The 14,744-nt window shown below is 36.9% G+C and overlaps 1 protein-coding gene across 1 annotated transcript; it reads right to left on the reverse strand.

The window, feature by feature from the left end:
* Positions 1–1,863: 1,863 nt before the first annotated feature.
* On the reverse strand, positions 1,864–14,688 carry QTRT2 (queuine tRNA-ribosyltransferase accessory subunit 2). Its single transcript, XM_032219216.1, has 9 exons — positions 14,630–14,688; positions 13,298–13,511; positions 12,643–12,698; positions 11,213–11,289; positions 9,800–10,009; positions 8,402–8,601; positions 5,618–5,769; positions 3,935–4,097; positions 1,864–2,382 (listed from the first exon to the last, which is right to left on the reverse strand). Exons 1-9 carry the CDS (start codon positions 14,631–14,633, stop codon positions 2,151–2,153), a joined length of 1,308 nt encoding a protein of 435 aa, XP_032075107.1. The 5' UTR covers positions 14,634–14,688; the 3' UTR covers positions 1,864–2,150.
* Between the last annotated feature and the right edge of the window lie 56 nt (positions 14,689–14,744).

A 14,744-nucleotide genomic window follows, 5' to 3' on the forward strand; every position in this document is an offset into this window, starting at 1 on the left:
GCGCAGTTTGGATTGAGATTCAAATAAGTCTTGTAAAAGTCCCGTATAATATCTGTCTAGAATAAGCAATGCTTCTTTCCATTCCTCATCAGTACACAGCTTTACCATTTCATACCAAACAGAAATCCTAAAGTTTTAATCAGTCCAAAAGCTTAGAAAGTATTTTAAAGACATCGCTGGATCTATATTCTTTACTCTTCTGCCCTTTCGGAAAGAGAAGGCTACCCTCTCCCTTATAACCACGTGTCCCGCTGCTTTGAAAATATGACTGAATCCTCAGTTTCCGCTCTTCTGCCTCTCCAGTAGGGGGAGAACAACTCCCTCCTTCTTGTAACCAAGTGACTTGCTGCTTGTCTTTCCTTCACCTTGTCCTTCCGCGTTTCCGAGTGAGTCAAGAAGCCCCGCCTTCAGAGTTTTATAATAAAAGTCCCGAGCTTCCGAAACAGAATTAATACGAAATCTTTGATTTTCAAATGTAACTGTGATTCCAACTGGAGCTTCCCATTTATACTGTATTTGACGATTTCTAAGTTCTTGGGTTAAAAAAGTATAGCCTCTCCTTGCTTGCAGCATCTGGAGCGGGATTTCTTTAAAGACAAACAAATCATGGCCATCGATTCGGAGCCTGTTATTGTAAAACTTTTGAGTGATCGCATTTCTGGATTCTCTTGTGAAAAAGTATATAATTATGTCTCTTGGAAGCTGTCGTTGCTCTGCTACACGCGAATTCTGGCGATAGATTTTTCGAATATTCCAATCAAAATTGAGTCCCGGACCTCCCACCGCTTGGCTGAAAGCTTCTACAAACGTCTGTTTCAAGTTCTCTCCTTTCTTTTCGGGCAGTCCTCTGACTCTTATTGCAGACGCCTTTCTGTTATAATTTATCATTGTAAGTTGTGTTTGAGTATCTCTAATCTCTTGTTGTAATGCTTGGATATTAGAAGTCAAATTAAAATTAGCCCCCTCCAAAGTTTCCAGTTTAGTCTCCATTTCTTCGATATAATCTGTCAAAGTAGACGTAACTTCAAACATATCCGCCTTTATTTGGGCAATTTTAGTCTGTATTTTATCGCATAAATCCAGCACAAATTCTTTAATTTCTTGTTTAAAGTCATTAATTATTTGAAAGAAAAGCTCCTGTGTCAAGGAATCTCCAGTAGGTGGTGTAGGAGACAAAGGCAGCGATTTACTAACAAGTTCTTTAAGCACATGCGGGGGGGATTTTTTTGCCTCCTTAGACCTGGGAGGCATTATAGATAAAAGCTGAGAATAAACAGATAAACAGTGTCTTCAGCTGGTCAGTTCTCAATAAATTATTTGTAGATTTTGCTTGTTAATGAGTAGCAGTCTCCGGGGAGATAAAGCCGGTTAATTATGTCATCAATCACCAACACAGTAAAAACGCCATTTTGTATCCCAATTGCACAGAGAAGTTTCAAAGGAAAAACAAGGCTGGTGTTTAGATAGTTATAAAAAAAAAAAACATCACAGGAGTGAGACCCGCTCGTGTTAGCTTAAGTTGCTTTAAACAATTTATCATTGTCCTGAGTGGGGGGGTCGCCTGTCTAGGGCTGCAAAAAGGCAGCTGCGAGGAACTGGCTGGAGATAAGAGCTCAGTTACGCTGGATCTCTTCTCCGTTCGCAGCCCAAAAAAAAAAGAAAGGGGGCTGTGAACTACGAATAAATCCTAGCACCTGAGCTTCTGCCTGCCCCTTTCTGCCAGAAAGGGGTGATATCTATTGATCTTAATTAGATATACAGACCAGAACTCTGAGAGGGGCTCCGTTGAGCTCCTTCGGCGACAGGCTCCTCCCACAGGAAGTCCATTGTCCCGATTAATTGATGTTCTTTTCTTCTCATTACAGTTCAAATGTTCATAAGTTAATATCATTAATACATATCAGAAAAGTATATGAATTCTTCTACAGAATATCCTTACTTTTATCTTTTTCCAAGATTAATTCTTCTGGAAAAAAATCTCAATCTTTCCTAAAATTATAAGGAAAGTTATACTCAGATACGAGATGGCAGGCAACATATGGGTTTTCTTTTATCATGGATGTCTACCCTCATGGTATTAACAGCTCTTCTCCATAATCTTGATCCAGAAGGGGAAGCGAGGTTGGGGAATCTCCTTTTTATATTTGACCTCAGAGGGCTTGCCTGCTGATAACCTTTCTTAACTGATCCAACTTATCTTCTTTCAAAGCATTTCGGATAGAAGAAAAGAAGCCAAAGTAATGCTGAAAGTTATGCATCATAAGAAGCACATAAGCCAACAGCTCTTTGGTCATGACGAGGTGATGGACGTAGGCACGGCTGTGGTTTTGACAGCAATAGCATGAGCATCCATTCACTAAAGGATTAAAATCATCCTGGTACCTGAAAGAGAAAAGCACATTCACGGATAATAAGTCAATTCATCCATGCAGCTAAGGCTACACTTTGAGTCCAGTGGAGTAACTTTAAAAACTAACTATAAGACAATTGCTGAACACAGCATGAACATTTAATGACTGATATTATCATCATTATATGCCATTATCTATATACACGGTACTTCACAAAAATGTCAGAAGAGTCATCAGTTTCAGTTTATAATCTAGAGATGTGCTAACATATTTTGCTGTAATACTGTGGTTGAAATTAACAACTGATATGTTGACAAAGGACTTATCAGTCATCAGAACCCCAACCAGAATGTTATGGAGTTTAAAAGCATGTGCTGTCACAATTCTCATAATGAAAAAAATTAGCAAGTTCTTTTCGGTATGAATTATTGTTCCCTGTGCTTTACTACTTTTATTCAAACTTATTTTTGACAATGATTATATTATTCTATTGTATTTCCCAACGGTCCAACTTGCATAGAAAAAGGATGAAAAGGATAAATGTTTAATATGAGGAACTGCCTTTACAAGTTTGGCATGTTGGGCTTTTTTTAGAACTTTTTTTAATACATGGCATGATTACAGCAGGACCATGATAGTGGGGGACAAGCAACAAGACAGAAGCAGCAAGTGTGACCTTGTTGTCTTCTAAATAATGACACTCACATGGAGAAAAAAATACTCTGAGAGAGCACTATTATATTTTTAATATTATAAGAGATCCATGTAAACAAACTGCTAAGCACAGAGTTGCAAAAACATCATGATGAAGATATCTAGGAGCCCTGTTAACCTCAGAAAATTATATGGCTCAAACCATCATGTCACAGGACAGCTAAGGTTTCATGAATGTTCCTAACTATAAGATCAAGAATGTCCAAAGCACAGCATCAAATCCCAAGCCATTAAAAATGTTTTTAAATGGCTGTGATCTAATTTTTCTTTGCCCAGACATACCTACAGTTTTAAAATCATCACCAGGATTTAGTAGCAAATAGGAGATAAGATACTTATTCAATAGCAACTAGGAATGAATGATTATTGGCATTCTGTGGAATTATTGATCAGCGGTGACTTTACTCAAGACACAGTAAATTCCTATGCAAACTGACTTAACAGTTTCTTTCAATTCAATGGGACTTGTTTTCAGATAAATATATATAGCATCAAAAGGACCCTTTTGATGCCAAGGGTTTCCATGTAATGTTGTCAGGTCATGCAAAATTTGAAGACCCAAGGTTTTCTCAGAGAAAAAGTGTGAATTTTTCTCTTCAAATTTTTGTTAGGGCTAAAATTTCATTTTTGAGTGACATCGGTACGTAACCAAAATATTAATTTTCAGCAACTATGGTCAGAAAATGTTCTCAAAATGGCAAAAAAGGTGGGAATAGACAAGCAACTACCTGTTTATGAAATTAGGCCAACAATGTTCAGCAGAACATATTTCCCAATTAATGCTACTTCCCACTATTTCCCACTATAATATTACTCAGGACCCACCCATACAAAAAGATGGAATTTTAAGTAAACAGAAACCAACATACTTTCTGTCTTTCAGATGAATTTCAAATGAAGTCATTTCCTGAGCTTCCCTGCATGTTTCATCTTTTGGATTTTCATCATCTTTTTCTTGAGCTCCACTGAATGTTTCATCTTTTGGTTTTTTATCATCTTTCCTCACCTCTGTTTTTTCATCTTCCTCTATATCTGCAATAAAGGAGAAGTTCATACTTAAAGGCTATGGCACTATTTCAATGTTTAACTAGTTGTCACAAAATGTGGAATCAAATAGTTTTGATACTTACAAAGCAGTAAAATAGGGAAAAGGGAGGCAATCTAATGTTTTAAGTTAAAAGCTTAAAATGTAAATGACTGAATTTCTCATTGTTTTGTAACTATCTGCCCACTCAAAATAAGCAATACAACATTCTAACCAAATGTTATTAATTGCAATATGTCATTATACTTATTTCCAATTAAAATATATTCATGTTCTATCAATTTACTTTTACATTTTAATCAGAAAGTTGAGTTTGGGCCCTCAAGGCAATGATTTAATCTTAAAAAGGAAAGCTTCCTATTTTCCAACTGTAAATGTCTATCAGGATGAATCTTTCATAATCATGATCAGAAAAAATATAAAATACATAGAAATCCTCTTCACTTTTTGAATATTCTAAAGCTAGATTATGAGTTTGTATAATATAATGACAATAGCTTGTCTTACAATGGTGGGCAAAATAATAGATCGTTTATTAGCACTTTATTAAAAAATCTGTATGACGTTGATTTGCGAGAAGCTTCTAAAAAGGTGATAAATGATATAAAAGTGTGACCCGACAAATGCGTGCCGACAAAACTGCCGTGACAAAACGGCGACGTTGAAAGCGCGCCCACAAAAGCGCGCCGACAAAACCGCACCCACAAAAGCGCGATTAGGGTTTTTAGGTTAGGGTTGTTACCGTTATTTTTGCGTTGTTTTCAATGGCGCGCTTTTGTCGGTGCGCATTTGTTGACACGCTTTAGTGGACGCACTTTCAACGTTGATGTTTTGTCGCGATGGTTTTGTCGGCGCGCATTTGTCAGGCACGCATTTGTCGGTAAACCATATAAAAGATCTGAGCTATCAAGAAATGAAAATCCTCAGCCATTAAGATCTCCACGGATTTTTAAAAAAATCCTCACGCTTACTCTATTTGTGAATGACAGCAACTTCACTGTTTTGGAAAATATTTACATTTTTAAAAGGTACAGTCCTTAAAATTTTCTTTATCAACCTATGTATTTCAGGTATGAAGGCCAAAGAACAAAACAACAAATTGTGCACATAAGACTCTGATTAACATATAAGGTTTGTTGGTTGGTTGAAGAAAAAGCATCAGCAGCACAAAGTCAAAAAGAAAAAGTCCTTAAAGAGTATCTTGGTTTCTTCAACCATATGGGTTTGAAATAAATAATGATAATAATAAATAAATAATACTATAAATAATAGGGGTCTTACTATAATCTTAAGCCTCAGTTGAAAGTAGCACTTCTAGTATATAAAGTTTTGTTTGCAGTACAATAGGACAAAAAGGAGAAGGTGATTAACAACCTAATTAGAACATTCTCAGAAGGAGGTTAAAACAGAATAAGCATACAGATTGGAATCTTAAGAATTTTAAAACTCACATTATCAATATTGTATTCAAATAACCCCATGCACATAGGTTTATCAAGACCAGTACCTGCTGATTCCGGATTCAGTTGATAATCAAAACTGAAGCACAAAGCACAGTGTCGTTCTGTCACCTGGTAAGGAAAAGAACTGTCAAAAATATCTATTCCTCTTTTAATGCACTCCAGAATTTCATCTGGTTTACCAATTCCATGGATTAGTCTGCAATAGACCAAAACAAAAAGCCGTTTTAAAATAATACTTGATACATATTTTTGCAATTCATTTTGTTCTCCTTCTATCCATACACTCCTTTCCCATTTTACCTTGGTAAATTCTGGAATTATACTTACAAGTTGTGTTATACTTACAATAATTATGCCTAATAATGAAGTCAAGTAGATATTTATATCTAGTCCCAAACAACTAACGAAGTTTCTGAGTAATAGGTGAGGCATGACTTACAAAGCCTGAGAGAAGTGGAAGGCCTTGCATCCTCTCTAAATACCTTGGGATTCACATACTCTGATTTATCAGAATTCCAAAACAACCTTGCTCCAAAATTCAGAAGTAGATGAGAAAAATCTCAAAGGTTAACTTCCTATCCTACATTATTAGGTAATTTATGTGACAGTTACTCCTTGTTGTATATATTGTGTATAAAGCATTCTCTCAAAATGGAAGGCCTCCAGAAGTGTTTTACTTCTTCCCAATCTGCCTACAGATAGGAAGACTAGATGGAAATTCTGGGAATCATCTGAAGGACACTTAATTGGGGGAAAAACTGCTATAAGGATCTGTAAGTTACCAACCATTTCTTGAACATCTTGAGCATCTGAAAATAGTAGCTGAATCTACTAGATTTAATCCAAACTCTCTCTACAATGCAACTATTTTCTGTTTCTAAGTCCTTCAAAATTCCCCAATGAATATCAAATTTCCTTGCATCCCAATGGACATTATATTTGACCAATGACAGTAACTATTTTAGTGGCACACTGGAACAGGTACTGTGTTCCCCAAAAATAAGACAGGGTCTTATTTTGTTTTGACCTCCCCCAAAAATAAGCACTTGGCCTTATTTGGGGGGAAGTCTTATTTTTGAGGCGCAGGAGGTGGGGAGCGTGATCACCTCATGGCTGCTGCTGTGTTGCAATATTTTCGGGGGAGGGCTTATCTTAGCACATGTGCTCAAAAGCCCAATTAGCCTTATTATCTTGGAAGATCTTATTTTCAGGGAAACAGGGTAATGAAATTGTTACAACCAAGAGACTGCACTTTTAATTTCTTGAACGTGCTAGTTTATGCCTATTGCGCATTCATGATATACATTCCCTTAACAGTGAAAGAAAATGGAAAATGGAACACTCTCATTGCTTAAAACTCTGAAGGATACATTATACTTATGTGTGTAATGTGGCCCTAAACAGTTGCAGATTCCAATATCCTCAGATTCTTGGTGGTGGGGTTATTTTTCCAAAATAAATGGGAGACAAAATTCAACCATTTTTTCAGAGGGTATTTTAATAATATTATTGCATTGCGAGAAGCCTCTGTACCGTTCTGGAAGGATGGAAAGCTGTACTGGGCTCCTGGCATTATTACACTACCACAGAATTATATGTAATGATGGCATTGTAATTTGCAGAACTTCTCAAAACTGAACATAAAAATATACCTGCAAGTTCATTTGATCTAATGGCTAAGTACAGGACTTCGACTCTTGCTTTGGCATGGAAACTAATCAAGGACTTTCTACCAGTCATCTCCCGTAGCCCTAAAATAAGCTAATGGCATGCCACTTCTGATAGGCTAACTAGACTTGTCCATACCATCATCCTAAGTCAAGTTTGGTTAAAGGCAAACACACAAAAAAACTACACACAAATACACAATGCACTCACTTTTTAGAATTCTCTTGTTGCAGTGGAAAACCAAACCAAAGAAAAAGGATAAATCACAGCACTAGTATGTTGCAAATTTGATTTTCAGAATTTCTAACTCAACCTAAGCTTGTTGTGATCAAAATAATATTTTGGAATATAAAGGAAACAATGTTTTACCAACAGTATACACAAAAGTCTCCTTGGGGCTTGAAAATGTAGCTGGGTTATTAATGATGCCAGACTCGAAATTCATTTGGCAGATCTGATAAGACTAAAGAGGTGAAGGAATAGTAATTTTGCTCTCTACAGGAGTAATGTGCTGACAACTATATAAACTAGTTTTTAAGCTTCCTGAATAAGATAATTACATTCTGTTAATAAAACAATTACATAATTCATTAACATTTGTAGTTTCTTAAATGCAACCTTTTTAATAGCAAACTAAGATACTTATTAAAAATAGCATGATGCCTGCAAAAGTTGACAGACATACTATTGTCCCCTATTATTTATACAATACATATCTTTATCTCAATGTGAGAAAGAAGATAATTATTGATACATTATTGAATAATTATAATGTGTATAATAATTGTATGTATCAGTATTGTTTTCACTAACTTCAAACTTAATGGGATCACAAATTCCAACCTTTTCCCCCTGATTTTGAATGCAATTGAGTGAATGATACAACCTAAGTTTTAAAATATCCCCAAATTACTTTTAAACGTGGCCATTTTATTACTTCCTTGCATAATTGTGGGCATTCTAGGCAATAAAACAAAGGCAGCTCATGCAGCAAACATCAACTGAGAATATTCGAGCCTGTCTTAAGTTACCAAAATCTATTTTTGTAATACCACCTAACACAATATCTCATCAAAGATTCAAAACTGCTCTGTATTTGTGAAAATCCGTCCAAGTGCTACATTAGATATGCTTAAATAAAAATCCCATTTAGCTCTGACCTTGGTTTATCTTCTGGCAGCTCAGCTATAACTGAGGTTAAGAGCTCCAATTTAGTCTCTTTAGTCATGGTATTTCCTTGAAAGGCATCCAAAAGAAATCCAGCCACTGGTCTCTTGGCAGTCTCCCTGGCTGATCTTAGTCTTTCCTCCAACACATCTCCACCTTCAATAACTCCAAACATCAAACTCTGTTTCAATTCCTGGTATGACAGAAAGTCATATGTAAAATATAAATACATCCCCTGGTTCATCAGATGTTGGACAGAGTCGGAAGGGAAAGTAGTCTGCTTTCCCGCAAATTGTTGCACTAGTGCAGGGGTCGGCAACCCATGGCTCTGGAGCCGCATGTGGCTCTTCCATCCCTCTGCTGTGGCTCCCTGTCTCTCATAATATGTGTCACAACCGCCAATGTGCGACACCTGCCAGCCCACAATTTATTGAACTTTTCGGGCCCCGGTAGGTTTTGTGGCTCCTAGTGTTTTTTCTGTGGGAAACTGATCCAAATGGCTCTTTGAGTGTTTAAGGTGGCTGCCCCCGCACTAGTGATATCAAACAATAAGTATAGAATGAGCAAAGAACATACAACTTAAAATAAGCTCATGTTTATTTTTTTCTTTCATCCCGTATTATGATTTTAGGCAATACTTTAAATACATGTATGATTCATAGTTCTACTATTGATAGCTCTAGTTAAGAATATTTTAACTTTTTAAAGCTATTTTTCCTAGCAAATTGAAATTTTCTTTCATCAGTGACATGTAATTACCCATTCAGGTCTAGATTGCCACATCTTTATAAATGACCTCTGGACATTATTTTTGCTACCTGAAGTTTAAACTGTTTTTCTTTTTCTTTTAAAATGCCAAATGATTAATACAAGAGCATTTTTTGTTTTGGAGAGAAAAGACAGGGTACGTTACTAATTATAATTGGCCTTTCTGCTAACACAAAGACATAGACTTCATATGAAATCTATTTGGTATTATTATTTTAAAAATTTATGCCAAGCTTCAATGGTTTTATAAAGACAAGATGTAAACATTTTAAATAAAATGATATTCACAGATTCTGACACAGAGAAACTGGAACGGCTCTAATTAGAGTGCTGCAGTATTTTTTGCAAAGGGGTTTGTGGAAGAGTGCACAATGCGGCCCTAAAATAATTTGGTTTATCAATATAAAATTAAATTAAAAATATAAAGAGGATGAATCATTATACTAAGTTCTATACAACAAAAAGAAAACAGAAAGAAAGAAAAAGACAATGTTCTATAGATTACATAAATATGAGTTGTCAGAAACAATGCAGGAATTCTGCAAGCTGCGTTTACCAAAATATCTAAAACTTAGCAAGTAACTGCAACGTGTATATAAACCTCAAAAAGATTTAACCCTTACTGGGGAATTTTCTTGCAGCTGTAGACATTCATCCAAAAAGTACAATGATCGATCTACAGATTTCTTGGCTTTCTTTTTGGAGATGTCTGCTGAAATAGTGTCTCCATCTGATAAACACTGGAACCAGTCTGGCTGGATAGCCTTTTGGATATCCATGAACTTTGATGCTGTGAGTTCTTTCCGTCCTCTATTGTTCCATATAGATACAGTCTGTCAGAATTAAGGGGAAAAAAATTACCGTATATACTCGAGCATAGGCCGACCCGAATATAAGCCGAGGCACCTAATTTTACCACAAAAAACTGGAAAAGTTATTGACTCGAGTATAAGCCTAGGGTGGGAAATGCAGCAGCTACCGGTAAATTTCAAAAATAAAAATAGATACCAATAATGTTTTTGAATATTTATTTCAAAGAAAAACAGTAAACTAGCGGTGTATTCAATGAAATACTTCACTCACCTCATGATGCTGATGTCCCGCTGTGATGATGATGTCCCGTGCAGCCGCGGGAGCGATGTCCCGCCTCCTATGACACACGGCACAGTGATTCCTATCATTGGATCACTGTACCAGAGGAGGTGGGACATCGCTATATGGCTGCTTGCCATAACAAGGAGGAGGTGGGACATCGTTGCAGAGCGGCAGGAGGGGGAGGAAGGGGAATCGTAAGACAGCCCTGCATTACATTAGAACGTGAGGAGGGGGGATGGTGCGATGCGCGCTGCGCGGCAAACTGACACAGAGGGAGGGGAAACTCACAGGGGCACTGGGCCATTCACGAGTGTCACCCAGCGGCATGGCCCCGCCCCTTTTTCTCCTCCATTTCGGGCAAATTTTTCACTGACTCGAGTATAAGCCGAGGCGGCTTTTTTCAGCCCAAAAAGTGGGCTGAAAAACTAGGCTTATACTCGAGTATATACAGTAGATGATTTTATCCACTATGAATTAATTCCATTCTTCTACTTGTTCTCCATCTGGCTATGCAGGAATAGAGGGATGTGGTGGCTCAGTGGCTAAGATGCTGAGCTTATCGATCAAAAAGCTTGGCAGTTGGGCGGTTTGAATCCCTAGTGTCATGTAATGGAGTGAGCTCCCGTTACTTGTCCCAGCTTTTGCCAACTTAGCAGTTCGAAATCATGTAAAAATTCAAGTAGAAAAATAGGAACCACCTTTGGTGGGGAGGTAACAGCGTTACCACGGAGACATCTTTGGACAGAGCTGGCCCTTCAGTTGTGAAACGGAGATGAACACCACCCCTTAAGAGTCGAGAACGACTAGCACATATGTGCCAGGGTAACCTTTACCTTTTATGCAGGAATCTTCAGTTGATGCCACTATTACTATCATGCCTTAAAAAATAGTAGGGAGGAGAGTGAATAGAGAAGATTGAAAAGTCACAAAAATTATTATACCTTCATGCTGTTGTAGCCATGAGGGGAGCAAACCGCAGGGTCTTGAAGGGAACAATATAATATTGATTCTGGCATACCTAAGTCCAAAATAAATGTTATCCTTAGTATATTGACAATGAATTTTTCTATCATAATGCTGTATCATTTAAATAAACTATTAATAGCCAAGTCTCCAAAAACTATAACATTCCACTAAATATTTCTAGTTACTTTTCAGGACAATGTAAGAAAAAAGATCTACATTGTTAGTTTCTGGTTAAAAAAAAACCCAGAAGGAATCTGATAGCAACTTATCATTTTTTTTTAAAAAAGAGCATATGTTTTCAGGAGCTAAAGCTCACTTCATCAGATGCACAGAATGGCTAGACTGTTGTATGATATAAATGGTATAGGATTTAAAGACTTAAAATTAAATAATAAAAATGGGGAGGACTCTAGGTTTGACACATCATAGATTACAATAAAAATATGTAAAACGTATTCCAAATAAATCTTAAATCATTTAATCAACATCCTTTGCAGCAAGCAAAAGTCAATCACCAATGCCACCTCTATCCTGTAATTTCAAATGGAGCATGTCTTTATCCACCTCATCCTTATTTAAATTCAAAAGTATAACTCCTGGTTCATAACTGATCAGAAATTAGTAAAGGTTGCCAAAAGCATGCCTTATTAGGGTCGCCCATAAAGAGAATTAACTCTATTTCCAGGGATTCAGCTCTCTAAGCTTTCAAATGGGAGTATCTCATTTAATGATTCCACTTAGACAAAAAACTTTTGCAATGTCAACTAGTAGCATTGCAAGAAAACATCAAAAGTTCTTACTAACTTTCTTACAGTTAGTTAAAATGCAAGAAATTTACTATTGCTGATAAAGGAGAATATACATAGCTTAAGAGTTGAACTTTGGAGTTCTTGATGCTCTCTGAACAATCAAGCTGAGACAGTATCAAGGACTCCACATTTGTCATTGTTCCCATCATAGGGGCTGAACAATTCATTCCTGCTCACAGATTTATTTATTTTTTACTTTGTCCACTGTTCTTCCCTCCCTCCATCGCTCACCAGGAGTCAGATAAGTGGCTGCTGCTAATTGGGGGACAGAGCGAGAATTATGCAAGAGGCCTGCAAATTATTACAGAATTGGTGACAATCAGGATCACACAGCAGCCAGGCAGCACTGAACCAGTCACAACGTCCCCAAATTTCATTTCTTTGGGAGTATTGGGTCCTGGCATTCTGTAAGTTAGCTCATTTGAGGTACTTTGTTGACAAATGTTTGCCCTATGATGCACCTCTTTGCCCAGTTAAAGATTAGAGACATAGAGTTTTATGGCATATGGATAACATTCTATTCCAAATGTTAGATGCAATAACACATACTTTAACATGCTTCATTAATGATGAAAAACCACCTCCTATACTTTTACCTATAAATTTTCCAATTCCTTCTTTATATTCCTGCAAGACCTCTTGAAGATCTGCTCTGCATCCAAATAGAAAAACATGTTAAGCAACTGTATAATTCATGCATGTTAGATATTAATGCACAATATGTAAATAATGCAGTTTGGAAAACATCTCAGCGCATGAATTCACTTTATTTCTAAATGATAGCTGTTTAACCATTGACCCAAGTGATTCTAGCCACAAAGAGAGCCCCTATAGTTTCTCACTATCCAACAAATATCTTGTATCTAATACAGCTGAGGAATCATAATGCAAAGTACTTCTTAAAGTGCAAAACAGCTTCCTCTTAAATTACTAATGTTGATATATATGACCAGCAAATTAAAAGATTATGCAATTTAATGGTAGCATATAAAACCACCATTGAAATCTCAGACTGCAAACCTAGAGCAAAGAAGAATTTTGAGAATGAATTTTGAGAATGAAACTGTTGAAATTAAAGGGGTCTAGATTTGCACAAATAAGACAGCAGTATTTGAATGTAATTCTGTAACGAATGCAAAAATTATTCCTACATATGTATAATATATAAAACATACACATATCAAAAGAAATCAGATCAAAGTCTGCATTTGCCTCATCTGTTATACCTACAAAGGCGGAAATTGCACTCACAGTGTTGTAAGTGAAATCTGGACAACTACAGGAAAACCTTGAATACTGTGTAGTGTATCATGGGTAAGGTGTGGTGCCGTTCCCATTTTGGTATAAAGCAGACACCCTGGAATTTCCATCGACTGAACCTCTTTCTTGCCGAGATTTGTTAGTGTCCCAAGGCGACAGCCATCAACTATTTTGCAGATATTTAATTTCATCTTGATGAATACACCTGAGAGAACAGCAAATGATCAATAAGCAGAGCCCTTAATCATCTTGAATCAGCTTTCTCTAAGTGTAATAGTAATGATGTATTATTTATCTTACACTGATATTCCATAACATTTTGTAGCATGGAGGGCATTACTATTTTCCCTGCATTCAAATAAAATCAATGAATTACTATGCACAAGTTGTTTTCAACTCTCATAAGCACCAAGGTGAATAGACTGCTTGAAGTAGAGTCCAAAATGCATAGAAGACATCAGGTTACCTTACTTAATTTATACACCAAACCATGCCACTTATATGGACTAGAAAACAATAAATATGTATAACACTGGTACTGGACTGGAATAACAATCTGTGGTACGACTACTAAATCTGGGTTTCATGCAAAAGTCTGTATCAGCACTAAAGGGACAACAAGGGGTATATTTTCTTGCTTCTTTATATTAACATCTTGTGGTCCTCTGGATTTTTGCAACCCCGATTTGGAAGGCCTTAACTACAGCGAAGGTCTCGCAATGCTGAATGCTTTAATTCCATTAAATGAAAAAGTGTTTTTAATTAAATAAAAAGGGCTTGATACTTTCCTCTATATCAATGGCTCTCCAAACTGCAATAGTGAAGAGAATATACAGTAGAAACTTTTTTTAAAGCGGATTTCGCTTGCAATGTACAGAAAAGCCAATCCAATGTCCTCCAAACGTGCTTTTTTCAAAAAGCAACTGGACATTGTTCAGAACTGAATAATCTTTTTGGAAGAGAAGAGAAACATTTTCAGGGGGGGGGGGGTGTCAAGTAAATTCAGTTGCCTTTTGAAAAAGCACCTTTGGGGTAACCGTGATCTGGATGACTGAGAATCTCTATAGCTCCAAACATGCGGCAACAACGTTTCCAGAATCAGAATCATATATGTTGAGGGATATAGAAGCCATCATTACGATACAACTGAAGGCATCGGGGTTTTTCATTTAGGGGGTGGTGGTGGAGGTATCTAGTCCTATGCACAGACTAGATTTTAAAAAAGTAGGAGACGAAACTAGCAAGGACCGGAATTCCACGATCTGGTACCTGCTTTTAGACTAAAGCGTAAATAGCAATTGAACCACGCGCAATTACACTTACACATCAATCGCCGCACGCGACAACCCGCCGTTTCCGTTCCGGCTTTTGATTTTTTCCGTAACTCTGGTTCTCCAATGGAGAATGCGTACGTCATAAATGGTCGACGGCTCGGGTT

This window comes from Thamnophis elegans, chromosome 6 (genome assembly GCF_009769535.1).
Source record: "Thamnophis elegans isolate rThaEle1 chromosome 6, rThaEle1.pri, whole genome shotgun sequence".
NCBI classification, from domain to species: domain Eukaryota; kingdom Metazoa; phylum Chordata; class Lepidosauria; order Squamata; family Colubridae; genus Thamnophis; species Thamnophis elegans.

Excerpts from the sequence above, each read along its gene's own strand:
- QTRT2 (XM_032219216.1), bottom strand. Across the intron at positions 8,602-9,799 it reads AGCTGCAAGAAAATTCCCCA|GAATTGAAACAGAGTTTGAT; the intron begins GTAAGGGTTAAA and ends CTGTCATACCAG. Across the intron at positions 5,770-8,401 it reads CTGCCAGAAGATAAACCAAG|ACTAATCCATGGAATTGGTA; the intron begins GTCAGAGCTAAA and ends GGTCTATTGCAG.